Source organism: Vulpes lagopus, chromosome 2, assembly GCF_018345385.1.
Source record: "Vulpes lagopus strain Blue_001 chromosome 2, ASM1834538v1, whole genome shotgun sequence".
Classification (NCBI taxonomy): Eukaryota; Metazoa; Chordata; class Mammalia; order Carnivora; family Canidae; genus Vulpes; species Vulpes lagopus.
The window spans coordinates 85853128-85870576 of NC_054825.1; the positions used below are offsets into that span (position 1 = coordinate 85853128).

Genomic DNA, 17449 nt, shown 5'->3' on the forward strand with positions numbered 1-17449 from the left:
AGTTACCGCAACCCAGAATCTGAATCTCTCTGTGAGCTGTGAAAGGCCCTTGGATAGTCGTCTGTGGCCTAACATCAGAAAGAAGGATAATAAACAGCTCTCAGCTTTCACACTCTTCAGCATCAATGCTCTGCTTTGTCAAATTCCTGTCTTTTATGTTAGCAACATTGTCCTTCCATGAAGCTCCAAATAATAAATATTTATCAAGAAGGAACACAGGAGATCTCAAGCTAGATTTAAGGCTAGTTCAATAAAGTTTGTTTTGTAATGGCCACTCTTAGCAAAAGTAAAAGTCAGAAATTCTTTTCTGAAATGTCTTTTGTTAAGTAACTGAATTGGCCCCAGCCTTTTTTTGGCCATTAATATATCTATGTCTCTTGCATTTTAAACAGAAGGGGAAATACTAGTTTCCTGGTCCACTGTTCGTTAGCCCAGGGATTTAGGCCAAGTCCTATTAAATCCAAGGCCAGTACCCCATTTTCCACATGGCCCCTCGTTAACTGCTGTAACATCTTCCAAGGCCACCACTAATTTTGAGTTCAATTAAATGCGCAGAACCCAAGATAGCTAGAGGAGAGTAGATAGATAGATGCCTGCACCTTCTTTCCGAAGGGTGCATCAGTTAAAGTCAAGTGCTAAGTTGCATCTCCACGGAAGAGGCAGTATAGTATGCCCTGGGCTCCTACATTTATTCCTGGCCCTGTGATACTATCTGGTGCTGTTTCCAAGCACCCAGAGTAATGTGACATCTGCAGGAAGAATTTCAGTTCTGATAGCGTTTTTACCTCCTAGAATGCAATAAAACCAATCATCATGCGTGGATTAAAAACCCGTGCCTTTTGCTAGGACTGTTGCAAAGAGCAAAAGAACTAAATACAGAAGAACTAAAAACTCGAATAAGAAATCAAGTAAGAAGGAGAAGAAAGGAGGAGGCTAAGTGACAGGGACAGCTAAAGAAAGAAAGAAAAGAAGGGAAAGAAGGAGAGAGAGGAGAGAGAAAAGAACAAACCTAAAGAACAAAAGAAAGGAAGGACTCAGGACCGGATTTGTCTCTGTAATACTGCCTTAATCCTGCTGGTTGCTCAGTTATCTTCATAACCTGAGATTGCCTACTCATCCCTATGGATTCCAAATAAAAATGCCATGTTTGTTACGTCTTTGTGGTATGCAGCATTATAAATCGCTTTTGTAGGAAGAATAATTGTTATGTAATAATATGAAAATGGATGGGGGGGGATGGTGCAGGGGTCAGCCCTTGCACTCAGCTGCCTGTACATTCGTGTTCTCAACCTGGCTGGGGACTACAAATATTTACTTTATGCCTATTCATTAAACTCTGTGTGCTCTATGCACTCTACAGAATAAAAAGGTAGAAAGTATGACACCATATACCTAAAATGTGGGGAGCAGAGGACTAAAGAATAGGTTCATACCCAAGCAACCATCAACTTCATATAGACTGCTATCTGCAGAAGATGTTATATATCAACCTAAGTATATTTAATTTTTAAAGATTAATTTTCAAAATAGTTATAGATCTTTTCTACCGATTACTTTCTATGTGTGAGGTAAAGCTCTAGTTTGCTTATTTTTCCAAAATATCTCACCCGCCCTATTCCATTTGTCAAGTAATATATTGCTTGTGCACTGGTTTTTAATGGAGCCTTCATTACCCATTATTCTTTTTTAAGTTCCAGTATCTGTCTCCGACCTGTTTTGTTCCATTGGTGGATCTTTCCATGCCGTAGGATCAGTCACTATATTGTCTTCCTTATTATTACTGTCACTATGCCCTTTCTCTCCCTATGCCAATCTGAATGTTTGAGCTGGTTTCAACTCTTTAAAAGCACAACCCAAACTCCTGTGATTCTATCAGTCTTATTGCATCCCACCGAAAGCATGCATTTCTAGTTGATTTTCAGTTTTCAAACCCAAAGTTACCATGGAAACATATAAACTATCACCATTTTGTACACCTAAGGCTTCAATCACACCGTACAATTATTAGCACACCTCCTGTCCAAAGACAGAAGTAACAGTGGGTGAGAGACTCCTCCTTGGGCTCAGAGGGACAAGACTCTGTGAAACAAACAGAATCAAAGGCAGAGATGAGATTACAAGCTACTTGATGGTGGCAGAAGCAATCACCCTCCTCAAAAGGATTTGCTTTGTGTGTGTGTTTTCTCTTTCCCTCTTGTGGATGCAGACAGGATATTGAACAGCAGCTGGGCTCCTTGATCTTGGCAACAGACATCAACAGGCAGAATGAATTTTTGACCAGATTGAAAACTCACCTCCACAATAAAGATTTAAGACTGGAGGATGTACACGACAGGCACTTTATGCTTCAGGTAATCAACAGCCACTACAGAGGTGCCATCTTCGCTGAGTAAAAAATTCTTAGGGGCATGACCAGTCATTTTAGCACACGTGAAGAGGAGTATCCCCATGGTAAAAGTTAGAGCCATGGCCTAATTTATCAAAAGCTCTGAGACACATGAAATTTTTCCATGGTTGCCAAGCAAGCAAAATGGGGGTTTTGTGTTATTATGTTCCTGATGTATCACTTTTCCTTGTCTGGTAGCTGCTTTACCACAAAGTTGCCCCACTGGGCAATTGTATGTGGTAAGAATCTACCACCGTCTATGGTTTGATATAATAAAAGTGGTCACTGTGATACCTGGGCGATTTTAGAAATACTGTTTCTGGGACACAAAATTAGATGATGTTAGCCAGAGTAGGAACAAAATTGAAAAACAAGTAACCTTCCTTCATGTAAAACCTATTTAATCGAACCCTGCTTTACTTTCTTTTACTCCTGAACTCATATGCTTACCAGCATGTTTATCTCATCTTACCAATTTTCGACGCCAATCAGTAAGTTCTGTTAAGCTTAATTGAATGAACTGAATCGTATCGGGCACAACTCTTCCTGCTTCATTGCACGGCAAGAAGCCCCTTGGAACATGAGAACAAGAGGACGAGTGAACCTCAGAAGTGGGAGTCTGAAACCAGAGCCTTTTTCTCAATCTTGTATCTTGTCTTGTCTTTTTTCTTTCCTTTTGGCACAAAAGACTGGATGGATGGACCTTGGATTCATCTAGATAGAGCAACAGTGTTTTGTGTTCCATGCTTTCATGGTGCCCTCCGTAGCTGCCCAGAGTGCTCCATCCTTCCTAGGAAATTCCTCCCTCCCAGCTGTAGCACCATATGTCTCGCTCCTTCTTTTTTTCCAAACTAGTCTTCTAGTCTCTGAGTGCCACAGAGATCCAGGTATCTGGTTTTCATGACTCCAGCCAAGTTAGGAGAGGCTGAAAGAATTGGCCCAAACACTTGAATTTCAGAAGGAAAGTTCACTGAGGCCAATGAATTCCCGACGGGCAGAGCCTGGAAGGGACTTCTGACCCTTACCCACTCCAACACGTACTGGCATCTCCATCAACCAGGAAGTCAAGAAACAATGACATTTGTAACTTAATATGATTGGGGCTTTCCCAGATGCTAGCACTGCCAGTGATTCTGTGATGCCAAAGAACAGGGATCAAAACAAACAGACACGGCTGGTAGTAGGTGGGGCCCAGGACCAGGAGCCAATCACAGCAGTTGGTGGCTAAGGGAGAGAATCTACTTTTCTGGGAATTCAAGGTTCACCCTCTAAGAGTCAGCATTATTAACAAAAGCTGGCATCCCACACTCAGGACAGCAGGAGGGAAGCTTTCAATTTGCCTTGCAAACAACACACCCCAAGATTTGGTGTGACTTAGCTACCTGGCTGGTGGTCTGAGCTTGCTTCTGCTCAGACACAGGCACGAGAGCACACACATGACTGAAGTGATATCCAGAGTCTGTCAGTGTGGCCACTGTGAGTGAGGTCCAAGTGATCTCACTTGAGCCTGGCTGGGGCCCCTGCGGCTTCCCTGCCCACCAGGGGTGGAGCGATGGAAGGAGCCAGGCCACGGCTTTCCTTGGCCTGCCCACCGCAAGCCTCCTCCAGGAAGCTGTGTGTCCTTGGACGGTGGCTCTTCACTCCTCAAAGCTATAAAGTGGGAATTCTGAATGAAGGTTTTGTGCAGTGGTGAGTAAGGGCTGTTTCCTGCAGAGGCGCTCTGTCAATGCGGGCTTGGTACCATGGGGCGACTGGCGGGTGGGATGACAGCCCCGGGAGCTGAGGGGGCATTTGCTGCTGAAGGATCGTCCTCTGATCATCTCTCCCCGCCCTGTCTTTCTCAGATTGCCTTGAAGTGCGCTGACATTTGCAATCCTTGTAGAATTTGGGAGATGAGCAAGCAGTGGAGTGAAAGGGTCTGTGAAGAATTCTACAGGCAAGGTTAGTAGTGACCTGACAGCTGAGTTTTCACTGCCCCTCTTCCTGTTAGGCATTTATCCTAAACAAACAGGAAATGGCTAATCTAGGGTGACATTTGTTCTTTCATCAACTCTTATTATCCTAACCTGTCTCTTTAACTCTCTTACAAACCAGCCAGCCCTTTTCTGGAAATTATTTAAAAATAAATAACACTGTCTTACTCTGAAAACAGGTAGTAATGAGCAAAAGTGGGAGATAAATGTGTGTGTGTGTGTGTGTGTGTGCGCGCATAAAATTTTTTAATGGCTTCCCTCTGTGGATATAAGAATGTGAGGGACAGCTCGATTTGTACTCTTTCATTTTAATGAGTTTAATGCAGCCGAAATGCTAAATGCCATTTGAGGTCAATGTTTTCTGCTCTGATGGGCCTTAGACTCCTCCCATATTTCTTCCCCTGGCTTTCTTAAATAAAGTGAATAATGAAACAGAGCACAGCTGACCAAGAATTGAGCTCATCCTCTCAAACATATTCAGTGAGAAGAGAAATGGCCCCCAGTGAGGGTATAATTTTTAAGAGATTAACTTCATTCAGAAATAAGGCTATGAATGAGTGAACAGGATCTTGATGCTGGGTGGGATATGGGCCTTTAAACATAGCCTTGTTTCTTCAGGCCTGGTTTCAATGCTCAGGATGTTTGTGCAGGCACAACAGTGCCCTGATGTTAGTGACAGGATCAGGTTTGAGAGTCTAAGGACAAAATAAAGCCCGAAGTGTCCCACATACCAGCTCTGTGAGGAGGTCAAATCGCAACAGTGAGCCTTTTTGGAGAAGCTTCCATCGAAAGATGTGTCAGTGACATCGAGATGGTCCCAAAGACAGTAGACAAAGCAGAACTGATTGGGTTCATGTAGGGCCAGAAGGATCTGCTCACCCTCTCTATTGCTCGGAGCAAAAGTGCTCACGGAGTGCCCACAGCTCCATATGACTTCACTTCAGTTGAGTGTGAATGGTTAAAAGTCAAAAGATCAGTTCTTATTGCCCATGATATAAAATCTCCACCGAGAGAAAACAAAAGGAAATATGATGAAATTGGGACAGGAAGCTTAGATCAGATAAGTATTTTCTTTGTGATCTAGAAAATATTGAAATAGCAGCATGAGAGAAAGGCTAAGATCCTCATGCTTGGAAATCAAACGATGGGACAGAAAAGAGATTCTACTCTGTCCCTCTTGGTTTTGACTCAACCATGTGCTCCTCTTGGCACTGATTGCAATTTAACCCTTTCCTTTTCTTAACATCCTATTTGAATTATGAGCCACTTGAGGCCGGGGCTGTGTCACATGGGCAGATAGAAAGGCCCACGGAGCTGGCGAATTGAAGTTATCAACTACATGGAGTGAATAGGATCACCCAAGAAAGGGAATCCATAAGATCTCTTTACCAAAACTGGTTGTTGTCCTAACAATACATGCACGTGCTCCATTATAAGACAGAACAACCTAGAACATATGTAACTCTGACCACAAAAGGTGAGCCTCCATGCACTTTGCCCTGGCATGTCTCCTGGCAGAGAAAGGAATACAGAGAGGGTATGTCAAGTCCTTTTTATTTAATAGCATTATGGTTGAGCAGAAGTTCTGTCTGTTTAAAAGGAGAAAGAAAGACTGGACTGGTCAAACTGCCTCTCCTCTCTACTGAATTAGTTATTTTTAATTTTATAAGCACAATTTGTATCATTTTGGTTCATCTTGTTCGGGCTTTCAGTTTAGGATATGGGTTTCCAAAGACTGCTCATAGTCTTAGCCAAAGTATATTTAATGATTCATGTTGCTGAGCAAAGGAAAACCTTTAAAATTAAGGGTGAAGACTTAGGGAGAAAGGAAGATGACATCCCATGAATTAGGAAAATAGCATTAAATTCTGGGACATAAATTATGATTCTGAACATCATCCAACTCCCTCCCCTCCTTGTTTTAAGGAATTAGAATCTCTGTCCTGTTGTAACCACCAATTGATATCTTCTCAATCAAGATTCCCCAAAATTTTATTGAACATCTGCTTCCAGCCTTGTCTAAACTTTAGCAAAACTGTTAATTTTCCTGTGTACAAAGGCCCATGGGTTGGGGGGGGGGGTGTGAAAGATAAAAAGAAGTATCATTTCATAACCTCATAATAGGTTTTATTTTATTGAACATCTAAGATTCCCAAAAATTTTATTGAACATCTGCTTCCAGCCTTGTCTAAACTTTAGCAAAACTGTTAATTTTCCTGTGTACAAAGGCCCATGGGTTGGGGGGGGGGGGTTGTGAAAGATAAAAAGAAGTATCATTTCATAACCTTATAATAACCTCACAGTAGAGTAGCCTGAGGGGCTCAGTGGTTGAGCATCTGCCTTTGGCTCAGCTCGTGGTCCCAGGATCCTGGGATCAAGTCCCACATTGGGTTTCCCACGGGGAGCCTGCTTCTCCCTCTGCCTATGTCTCTGCTTCTCTCTGTATCTCTCTCATGAATAAATAAAAATGGAATCTTTAAAAAAAATAACCTCAAAATTTACTAGGCAGTAAATTTCCTGGAGGAGCAAAACAATGCAAATTTCCTCTTTTTATTCTCTACATTGATTCAACAAAGAATCGGAAATGTACAGTACTTTATAAGTATGTGTTGCATAAGTAAATGAATAAATGATTTAATTGGATGATCTTTCATGGTGGAGGTCACAGAAGAAGATCTGGTGCTGAGGACATAGAATCTGAACTGAATGAGTTGGAAGATGTGCAGTGTCTTATATTTTCCAGTAGGATAGCCATGAAGCACATGTGACTAGTTAAATTTAAAATAATTAAATATAATTAAATTTAAATTTTAGTTCCTCGGTGGGCACGGGGACGGGTGGCTGCTCGGTCAGCCCCGCCTCCCCGCGCCAAATAAATAAATAAATAAATAAATAAATAAATAAATAAATAAGAAAAAAAATAAAATAAATTTTAGTTCCTCAAATTTTATTGATCATATTGCAAAAAGCTACTATGGTTGGCAGTGCAGAGAACATTTCCATCATTGCAGAGTCCTGTTGGACCCTGCTAGTCTGCAAATGGAAGAGTAGAAATGGACAAAGGCATTGAAATGGGGACCTACTTCAGAGAGCAGCCTGGACCATAGAAAGTGAGAATGGAGGATTTGTGGATTTGTACAACAACCAGGCTCAAGCAGAGAACATGACAATGACAGTCATCTTAGAAAGTGCAATTGAGGCAGCATATATAATTGAAGTAGAAGAAATACTGAAGGAAGAAAACTAGCTAAGAAGCAAACACTAAAAGTGAGTTATTAATAAGCTAGAATGGAGTCAGGCAGAGTGTTAGTAGGGGATAAAAGACACCCCAAGAGAGGAATAAACAGGATTTGATGCCTCAATATGGAGGCTAAAGGGAAGGAAGAAATCAAAGACAATTCCTCCAGTGTCAAGCCTCACTGAAAAATCACAATTAACAGAATTATGGAGGTAAGAAGTAAAACTCATTTTAATATTAGAACTCATTTTAATATTAAATGTTGTCATGCCCTGTTCTCAGAAAGCTATCATCATCTGAATTCCTCAGGTTAAGCTGGACAGATGTCCTCACCTCAGTCTTGAAAATAAACCAGGGTCCAAGGGTCCAAGGGACCACAGGAGGCGTGGCTACAGGCTTAAAGCAAATGACAGAGGGTAGCATCTCATAGGTTCTAGCTCAGCTGTTAAGTGCGGACACTTTGGAGCTGGACTTTGTAGGTTGGAATCCAGGCTCCCCCCCTTTACTAGCAGTGTGACAACTTGGGTCAAAATATTTACCTTCCCTTCATCTCAATTTCTTCATCTGTAAAATGGGTTTTACAATGAAGATGTTATGGGGAGGAAATTAATTAACATATGTAAAATGCTTAGACTAGTCCCTGGCACACACTAGGCACCATATAAATGTTATATTTAGATCTCCTCTAGTTGAGAGGTATATATTCACAACTGTGAACTTAACTAATGTTTCTGAGCACCAGCTTCTCTACTGATTAATCAGACTGTTTGTCCCAATGCAAAATTTACCCATAATTTTTCACCCCTGAAGGAATGACAAAATATTCTGATAAAGCTTTACATGGTACATTTCTTCTTTGGTCTTCTAGCTGGCAAAGGCATCAAAGAGAAATATTTTCCTGACTTTTATACTTTTTTTAAACTTTAGTTACATGAGGTGCAGCCAAGTCAGATTAAAGGTAATAACCGTTATTTCTGCTCAATACTATAGCTACAGATGGAGATGTTCCTCAAGCGAGATTTTCTAACACCTCACCCCCACTTCCTCCCTACTTACTATTACTGGTTGTCCAGAGGAAACCAGACCAGGCTCAGGCAGAGTGAAAGGCAGGGGGAGCACAAAGAGAACAAAATCAGTTCTCTTAACCTGTAATTTAAAGCCAGAACTTCCATTTCATGTAGGAAATTGTTCATTACTTGTATCCTTGCTTTTATTGATCTTGGTCAAAAGTTTATTCTAGCTCCAGAGCATACCTATTTACAATGAGCCTATTGTAAATGGTCATTGACAGTCATATTTTTAAATCTTCATGGAAGCTACCAGAGCAAGCAGGTGCTAGGGAGTCCCTCATGATAAAAGGCAGTGAACGGTAATTCCCAGAATAACTTCTTTGAACTAGATCGCTAAAACTAGCAACACTCATTTTAACAAATTCTAGATTATCAGTGTGTCTTCTTCTTTCTCCTTAGGGGACCTTGAACAGAAATTTGAACTGGAAATCAGTCCACTTTGTAATCAACAGAAAGATTCAATCCCTAGCATACAAATTGGTGAGTTGAATTCAGCTTTAATTTTTTTTTCAGTTTTAGTTTAACATAAATACTTTTGGCACCTCTGCCAGAGTCACAAAGAAAAGAAGATCTACACACAGCCTTTGAAAAATCCAAACTGGAGGTTTAACGAATGACTGAGTCCAAATAAACACCCTAATCATTCCTAATCTACTAGGTCATTGCCAACTGAGAAATTATGAAAAATGGAGTAAAGGCTTTGTTACAGACTCTTAACTAGTCTGTGTTAACTTGATAGTTCAGAATCTAATCAAAACCCAATAGAGTAGAAGGGAAGTAATAAGAATCAACTCTTTGCTGCTGAGGAACAGATAAGTTCAACTCTGTTTAGGACTTGAAGAGTAGGAAATTGGCAGAATCAACCTTTGGGACCCTTCCAATCTGCCCCACTACCCTTCGTCCCCAATGCAATTCCAAGGGCCCATGCTCGGCAAGCCATGCTGTCCCTGGTGGTCCCAGGGGCCCCATGCTTCTCGACTCTCCACTTCAAAACTTACTTTCAATCTTATTCTCAAATGTCAGTTGCAGTAAACTATTTAATTGTGGTGCCAATGCATCCAAAGTAATGATTACTCTAAGTTACGAGTCAGATCATTAAACAAATCAGACTATGGAAATTTTAGGCACATAGGAAATATTTTTGATCTAGCAAGAATTTCTATCAGTTCTTAAAACACTCTACCAATTCCATCTCCATTAAAAGCAAGTCATTCATTTCCTTGCAGCTCCTTCCGATTAAAACCAAACTCAGAACTTTAATTCTTTTACTCATAAACTATAGCCCTGACATGTACCAGTTCCCACAGATCTCAGAGAGCTTAATGCACTCACAGGGCTGCAGACCTCTGCTAGGCTACAGCTGAAAGCCTCTACTTGGGAGGGAATGGGGCATTGGAAAAAAATAAGCTGAAAAGTAAGAAAAGCAGAGCAAGTTAGTCAAATAATAATATGTTTATAATCCCTAAGAGCCAAATCTAATCCACAAAAGAGTCCTAAAGTCATCCCAGGAAAGAGAAACAAAATTAACCTAGTTACAACGATTTGAATGACGTATGCAAATATTCAAATAGATACGTTCAAATTATGGGATTACTGGACATCTATTTTTTTCCAAATTGCCGTTAATATTGTTATGTTGTTTTTACAATCACACTGATTCTTCTGCTCAAAAAAGGAAAGGGTGGGACTGTTATTAAAAAACAACAGCAACAACAACAAGAAGCCAGGAAGAATCCGTGCGATGACATGGCTACAGGATCCTTGGGGCCGCGGGGGACTGGGAGCAAGGAGAACAGGAATTCAGCCTCGGGCTCCCTGGAGCCGGTTCCTCCCTCTCGGGGTGCTTTAGACGTGGGGGTTCTGCAGATGCCACTGCCAGGAAAACACCCTGACCGAAGTCCTGGCCCTGGGGCCCCGTTTGTTAAGCTCTGGCCAGGCTCCTGTTAAAGACATTTTGTGAAAAGCATTCACGTTGTTAAGCACACAACCTGGATTTGCAAGGCAAACCTGATTTTAGAGACCCTACCCTGTTGTTGTCATGAGAACACACTTATTTTGTCAGATCATATGTCCTGGTTTTCAGCACAGGAAAATGCGGTTACCATAGATACCTGTTTTTACAATGGGGTGGGGATCCAGTGACTAGGAAAGTCTCAGGGATCCTACACCTGCACAGCAATAATGAAGAGAAAGAGAAGGTGATTATAAAACAACCTGCGCACATAAATCGTCCTCTGTCTCTGTCCCCCGCCTCCCAGCTCTGTAGGGGCAGGTGGGGAGGTGTGGCATGAGGGGGTACATCAGGCTAACCTGGAAAAATCCATAGATAAACGCAGTCTGATGGGAGCTGCCAGCTTCAGCCTCCCGGCCAAGGTTTTTGCCAGTGGGTCCTAAGTGATACAGCTATTTCCTTTGCCCTGATTCCTCTGGAACCAAAACTGTCCCCTCTCTATTTCCTGTCCCATCCCCAGTCAGAATATCCCGAGTGCTGTCTCAGGTTTAGATCTGGTCTTCTGTTTAAGTCATTCATGTTAACCCAAGTGGAAGTGGGATTTAAAATCCCCTTCCCGGGTGGCTCAGTGGTTGAGCGTTTGCCTTCAGCTCAGGTCATGATCCAGGAGTCCTGGGATCGAGTCCTGCATGGGGCTCTCTGCTCAGCAAGAAGCCTGCTTCTCCCTCTCCCTCTGCCTGCCGCTCCCCCAGCTTGTGTTCTCTCTCTGTCAAATAACTAAGTAAAATCTAAAATAAATAAATAAATAATAAAATAAAATCCCTTTCCCTGTCTCCACCAAATTCTGCATTTTAGAAAGAAGATGTTAAATCAAATGACTCTCTAATTGGTGAAATCTGTAGAAAGAGGAGGAGAAAGAGGCTTGCCTTCAATCCTTCTTTGCTGAGGCCACCATGTCTCCCTTCCCCCACTCCCAACCCTCCAGGAGGTCAAAATCTAAGCAGTCAGTCCGTTGCTTGAATAGAAGAGAGAGCTTGGCATAATGCCCCAGGAACGGATGGAACAGGTTCCCAAATGTGATCACGCACAAGCCACTTTCATTTGAAAAACTACCTCCTGGTGTCGATGCAGACTTCAAAATGGCCTTTCCTATCCACTATAAGAGGTCTTTATATCAGACAAGCAGAAATATACAGAGGAATAATTCCCCCAGTAACGTCAGGAAGATTATGAGTTGATTTTTAAGTGTTGGATTTGTAGCTTTTTTGTATCAAAGGTAAACTTGACCACCATTCACACTTTAAACATTAGTATAATTTTGTGAACTATCTTTTTAATATCAAATCTCTCTTATAGTAAAGGATATTAGAAATTAGATATAGAGGTTACGAAAGAAGTGAAGAAAATTCAGGAATAGCAAACAAGAAAATTCAATGAAATCCTTACTTGCTGACTCCCTATATAACCTAATCATTGGCTTAAACTTTCCTCCTCAGGTTTGGGTGATCTAAAAGAATCTCATAATACTTAAGTCATAATTAACATACAATGAGATAATGCAGAAATGTGAAATATCATTTTGCATGATATTTTGCATCCTTTTTCCATCTCTGTAGCATTCTCAAAAGCCAAGTATCTGCTGTTTGTTCAATAAAAAGATAATCAAATCAAGCCTTATAATCCACAGCCTTGTAAACATAAAGTGTCAGTTATTGGAAAATTCATTATACTGAAAAACACTTGTCCTTTCTCTTCCACACCTATGTTTCAATAAAACCTAAATATGTTCAAGTTTGTGATGATGTCAAAAATTCCAGCCTAGACTGAAAGTCGTCCTGGCTTTAATAAATCATATTTAGAGACACCTGGGTGGCTCAATGTTTGAGTCTCTGCCTTTGGCTCAGGTTGTGATCTCAGGGTCCTGAGATCGAGTCCCACATCAGGGGAGCCTGCTTCTCCCTCTGCCTATGTCTCTGCCTCTCTGTGTCTCTCATGAATAAATAAACCTTTAAAAATAAATAAATACATCATATTTAATATGGAAAACACGCTAACACTGAAATATGATTAGAACACAAAGAGTCTAAAATAATTAAGAGAACAGACATATCTAACATCAACCAATCTTATCTGGTCATTTAAGTGGGGATTTCATGCCCGTAAAAACCCGTATTGAAGATGAGTGAACTTTTATTTACCTACATTTAGTTGTTTAATGTAACTAAGAGTAAGACAAAACTGTGAATCAACACTGTTGAAGAAATATCCTATAGGGTAGACATATGCATTCCTCAGATGAGTCTAAATCAGCCCTGTGCCCCTTCCTCATATCATTCACCCCGTCCTGCCCTCCTCCAGCCCCCTCCCTAGCTCCAACACACTTTCCTATCTTCCTGTTTACATGTCTTTCTCCCTCAGCAAATAATAACATGTATTGAGGGTTTGCTATGTTCTAGGAACTTTCTGAGCATTTCACCTGTGTGAAGTTATTTCCTTGTCCTAACATGGACAGGACATGTCCTGTGGGTTTGGTACTCTTCCTAGCTCCTTTTCACAAATGAGGAAACTGAGGCCCGTGGGATAAGAAACAACCCATACCTGGTGACATACCTGGTGCTCTTAAACTGTGGGTGGGGACCACCTCATCTTCTGCCTCCACATCTCTGGGTCGGGCACAAGGTGGGGTTCCCAATGGATCTGGGAGGGGGGGGCCACATAGGTTTGACCGCCTTCATGCTGCTGAGCTTGGCCTTGCGTGTCCTAGGTTTCATGACCTACATCGTGGAGCCACTTTTCCGGGAGTGGGCCCGTTTCACTGGGAACAGCGCCCTGTCTGAGAACATGCTACGCCATCTGTCACACAACAAAGCCCAGTGGAAGAGCCTGTTGCCCAAGCAGCAGAGAAGCAGCAGCGGAGGTGGTGGCGGTGGCGGCGAGGACCAGGCAGGCCAAGGGACGGAGAACGAGGAGCAGACTGGGACCATAGGCGACGCCCCGTAGTCCTGGCCAGCCTGCCCCTGCTCTGCGCAGAGAGAGAACCTCCTGGAGCAGAGGCCTCCTGAGGGGGTGGCAGCTCCGGGGGGGGCGGTTCTGGCCGACGAGCCCAGGCACTTGCTGGGCTTTGTCCGGGGGGTCTCTGGAATGCCACCCTCCTTCCACTTACCTGCCTCCCCTCCTTTTTCCAAGTGTACAGAAGCCATCCGTCACCTCAGCATTAGCTGCCGAAATGAGCAACTCCGTTCAGGAACGTGGGAGCTGATTCTCGGGGCAGGGTCGCCCCTCAAGGAGAAGATCCGGGGAGTAAGAAAGAGGTGCTCCTGCCATGCCCCCCTCGGGCCCTGGGTCACACTACTGTGACAGGCAACCAGTGGCTAAGTCCAGAGCATTTTAGCATTTGCCCTCTGACTGCTGATCTGCATGACAAAAACACCAGCATAATCGGAACTCCAAGGAGATTGGTCTTCAGTGCAAGAGCACAAGCGAGAGCGTGAGAGAGAGGACCTTCTATTTTAATAATAATTATTATTATAAAAATAATAATAAATCTTTTTAACTTTTCTATTTTATGCACTAGACAATGGATCTAAAACTTTGGATTAAGATTTCTCAATGTACCCAAACTTGAACAGGGGGTTCATTGTTTTGTTACTGACTTTTTGCCACTTTGGGTCAGAGATTTGGCGTCTGCTCAACTTAAGAAACCACGTTTCCTATCCGATCCGAGGGGAAGGTGCTTGTACGGTTCATTCCTTTGCACCATTAGCCAATCTGTCTTTTATCAATAACTCAGATTCAGTGACATGTTTGTATGCACACATGTACATTTCCTGTAAATACCAAGCGCTACTGATTCCCATGCCAAAATACATGAGTATTATGGGATTGCTACCTGTATAAACAATGGCACTGTGAACAGAATACTGTTAGTTTTAATACAAGAGAATGCGTTTGTAAATCTGGTATAGAGTTTATTAATATACTATTGTTTGCAGATAAAGGCCTTAACTTTAAACATTTTTCATCTTCTGAGAGCTGCCCGACTTAAATCCTCACAGGTATCCTTCTGAACTGCCTTCCCATGTCCATCTTTGTGCTTTCCAGCTAAAGTCGAAAGCCAAAACTGAATAAAGTCTTTGAGGAAATACTCTGGAAACTTCACACGCATTCCACTTGAGACCATAGTGTTTAATCTATGGCACCAAGCACTGTTTCCTCAGATTAATGAGACCTTTCAACAAGCCTGAAGTCACTTTTCAACACAGTGCTGTTGCACACTCTGTTTTAACAAGCCAGCTGATAAGCTTGTGTTTATGTGACTCTTGTCTTGGACCATGGCGATGTGTCAACCTTGCAGGAGACACAGCAGGTCTCACAAACTTTTATGACCCTGTCATCTAACCATCAGGGAACTCCCTGCTCTCCCACCACACTTTTGTCTGTTATGGCTACAGTACCAAAGCACCTTTGGTTTATGGTTGGCGTGCACTTCTTTGGTGTTAATAGTTAACTGGATTTTTCTTTTTCCTTAATTTCATGTAAACAACTACTCAATTATTTAGCTGAAGTTAACTCTATTTAAGCAGAGAAAACATTTCAGTTTTTTGACCGAATTCACCTTTCTGGCAGGTCATCGTGGTTAATTATGGTTCTAGCTAACAGAGTCACCTTGGAATCTGGTTGCCATTTTTTCTGCAGACGCTGGGTCAGAAAATCAGTTTGTCCACAGCATCCTTCTCTAGTGACTAAACTCTGAATTCAACCGTTTCCTCAAAAGTTCTAGCATAAGCAATGTTATGTGAAGATTGGCGTGTCCCTTTCTTCTCACCTTAAATAATGTTGTAGTGGGAGGACGATAATATCATTTCTGCCTCTATCAAGCTACTTTGCAAGGTGACAAACCAACAGCTAACTCTCGTTTCCTACATGCAACTCTTGTGGGGGTTTTTTCCCCCTAATATACCAATGAAATGTTAGAAACTTGACTGGTTTATAATAAGTTTCTGTAGAGAGACTGAGGTTTGCAGAGTTAGGGTTTAAGGGAAATTTTGGAAAGTTGGTTATATTTTCATTAAAGTGGGAAAGATTGTCAGATGGTACTAAAGAAAGTTTGAAAACCTCATGAAATGGGTGGATGATAAGTTGAAATTGTTGATCTGGGTAAGAGAGAAGTTGTGAAATCTTAACACTAACTTTTTTTTCTCTGTAGTAACTATGAACTGACACATGATTCTTTATTGCTTTAATCCTCTGAAGCTCTCATCTTGATGAGGTCCCAACAGAGAATATGTTGAATGTATTCCTGCTTCCAAATCTCTCTTACTTTGGTCTGATGATGCAGAGAGAGCTTTTGAGTGGTCTGTGTTTAATGTTCATGAGATTGAACGAAGGAAAGCAATTGCCAAGGATGATACAGTGGAGAAAAGAGAGAAGATGCTATTTCAGCAAATGGGGCCTCTACCTTGGGTTTAGAAATGGACTTTCTTTAAATTATATTTATATTGTAACTTAAATAAATGAGATTGGAGGCATTTTTAGTAGTTCCAAGTTTCTAGGACAAAAGTCTATGTTACAATTAGGTCTTGAAGAAACGCTCTCAGAGAAAACCACCAAATATCCTACAGTTAAGTCTATGAAGCAGCTACCAGCACAATCAAAATTTGAAGTCAAATGAGACATGATGCATAAACGAGATGCATTTTTGTCCTTCTTTCAACCATCCGGAGTTTTCTTGAGTTTCTTGCTTTTTGGCAAAAATAAAGAAGAAGAAGAAAGAGGGAAGAAGAAAAGAAAAGAAAGAAGAAGAAGAAGAAGAAGAAGAAGAAGAAGAAGAAGAAGAAGAAGAAGAAAGGGAATGTGAAAGCTTTTTTTTTTTCTTGCCTGCTAGTGGCTCTCTTTCAAAAGAAGAGTTCAATTGCTAGTTGAGACCTAGCTATTGGATCATCCATGGATTTTATCTTTATATTCTTCTCCTGGTCCGTGGACCACCAATAGCTGATTTACCAAGTTTAATTCTGTCATCACTTGAGAAGAAAGGAACCAAAGGGCTATTTTTAGTAAGCAAAATAGAGTTCAGATCAAATTAAGAGAGAGAGAATATATATCACTGCCAGGCCTGATCGTCAAAGCCTGCTTCTCTTTTAACAGCATCTGTGAATAGTCAGAAACTTGTTCATGAAGCCCTGACCTACCCATAACTCCTCTATGCCGAATAAAACTCCCGCTCTGTTTCTACCTGCATAAGGCTTCCCACAAAGGCATTTGGAATGTGTCCAGCAACACTGTCTTCAGATAGTGCTTCCTACAAAACACAGACTTGTTTTGTAATCTTTTCTCATGTTGAATCAATCAGATCTGCTCACTGATTTGAATTTGGTTATGAGCTTGTGTCTCACTGTATTTCTTATGCTTTGTTCTTTTAAGCAAACCCTTAAAATTGTGTTGTTTTGTGTACACATGTGAGATTTAGAGAAAAAAAACCACCTTGTGAGTTTTGCTCAAAATGTGGCCTAAATATCCATTGGCATGCCTAGATGAACAATTGAAAATAAAGATAATTTCTTAAAAACATCAAAGTATGAAAATATACTGATTTTCACCAGGTAACATGTTACCAGCAAACCAATCAGATTCAACAAAAAAAGCCCACTGCTCAAGAGAAGAAACTTTCAAGGGAAAAATGCACAGATACAGACATGGTCTCCACGTGACTCATTCTACTTGGGGCTACAGAAATAGCCATGTCCCTGAAGGCAACACTTGCCATTTAGTCCCAAGTTAGGGAAAGAGGGCTCACTTTCTCGCACAAGTCAGTTCTACACTTCCCCCGACTCC

General features: G+C 41.5%; 1 protein-coding gene across 3 annotated transcripts in view; it reads left to right on the forward strand.

The window, feature by feature from the left end:
* The window catches only part of PDE7B (phosphodiesterase 7B), a 313591-nt gene extending 296406 nt beyond the window's left edge, over window positions 1-17185 (forward strand). For all 3 annotated transcript variants that reach the window (XM_041740969.1, XM_041740979.1, XM_041740959.1), the window contains 4 exons: window positions 2207-2351; window positions 4231-4327; window positions 9067-9147; window positions 13383-17185. In XM_041740969.1, coding sequence (XP_041596903.1) covers window positions 2207-2351; window positions 4231-4327; window positions 9067-9147; window positions 13383-13618 — 559 coding nt within the window. In that variant the 3' untranslated portion in view covers window positions 13619-17185. The remainder of the gene's footprint in view (window positions 1-2206; window positions 2352-4230; window positions 4328-9066; window positions 9148-13382) is intronic.
* Window positions 17186-17449: the final 264 nt, after the last annotated feature.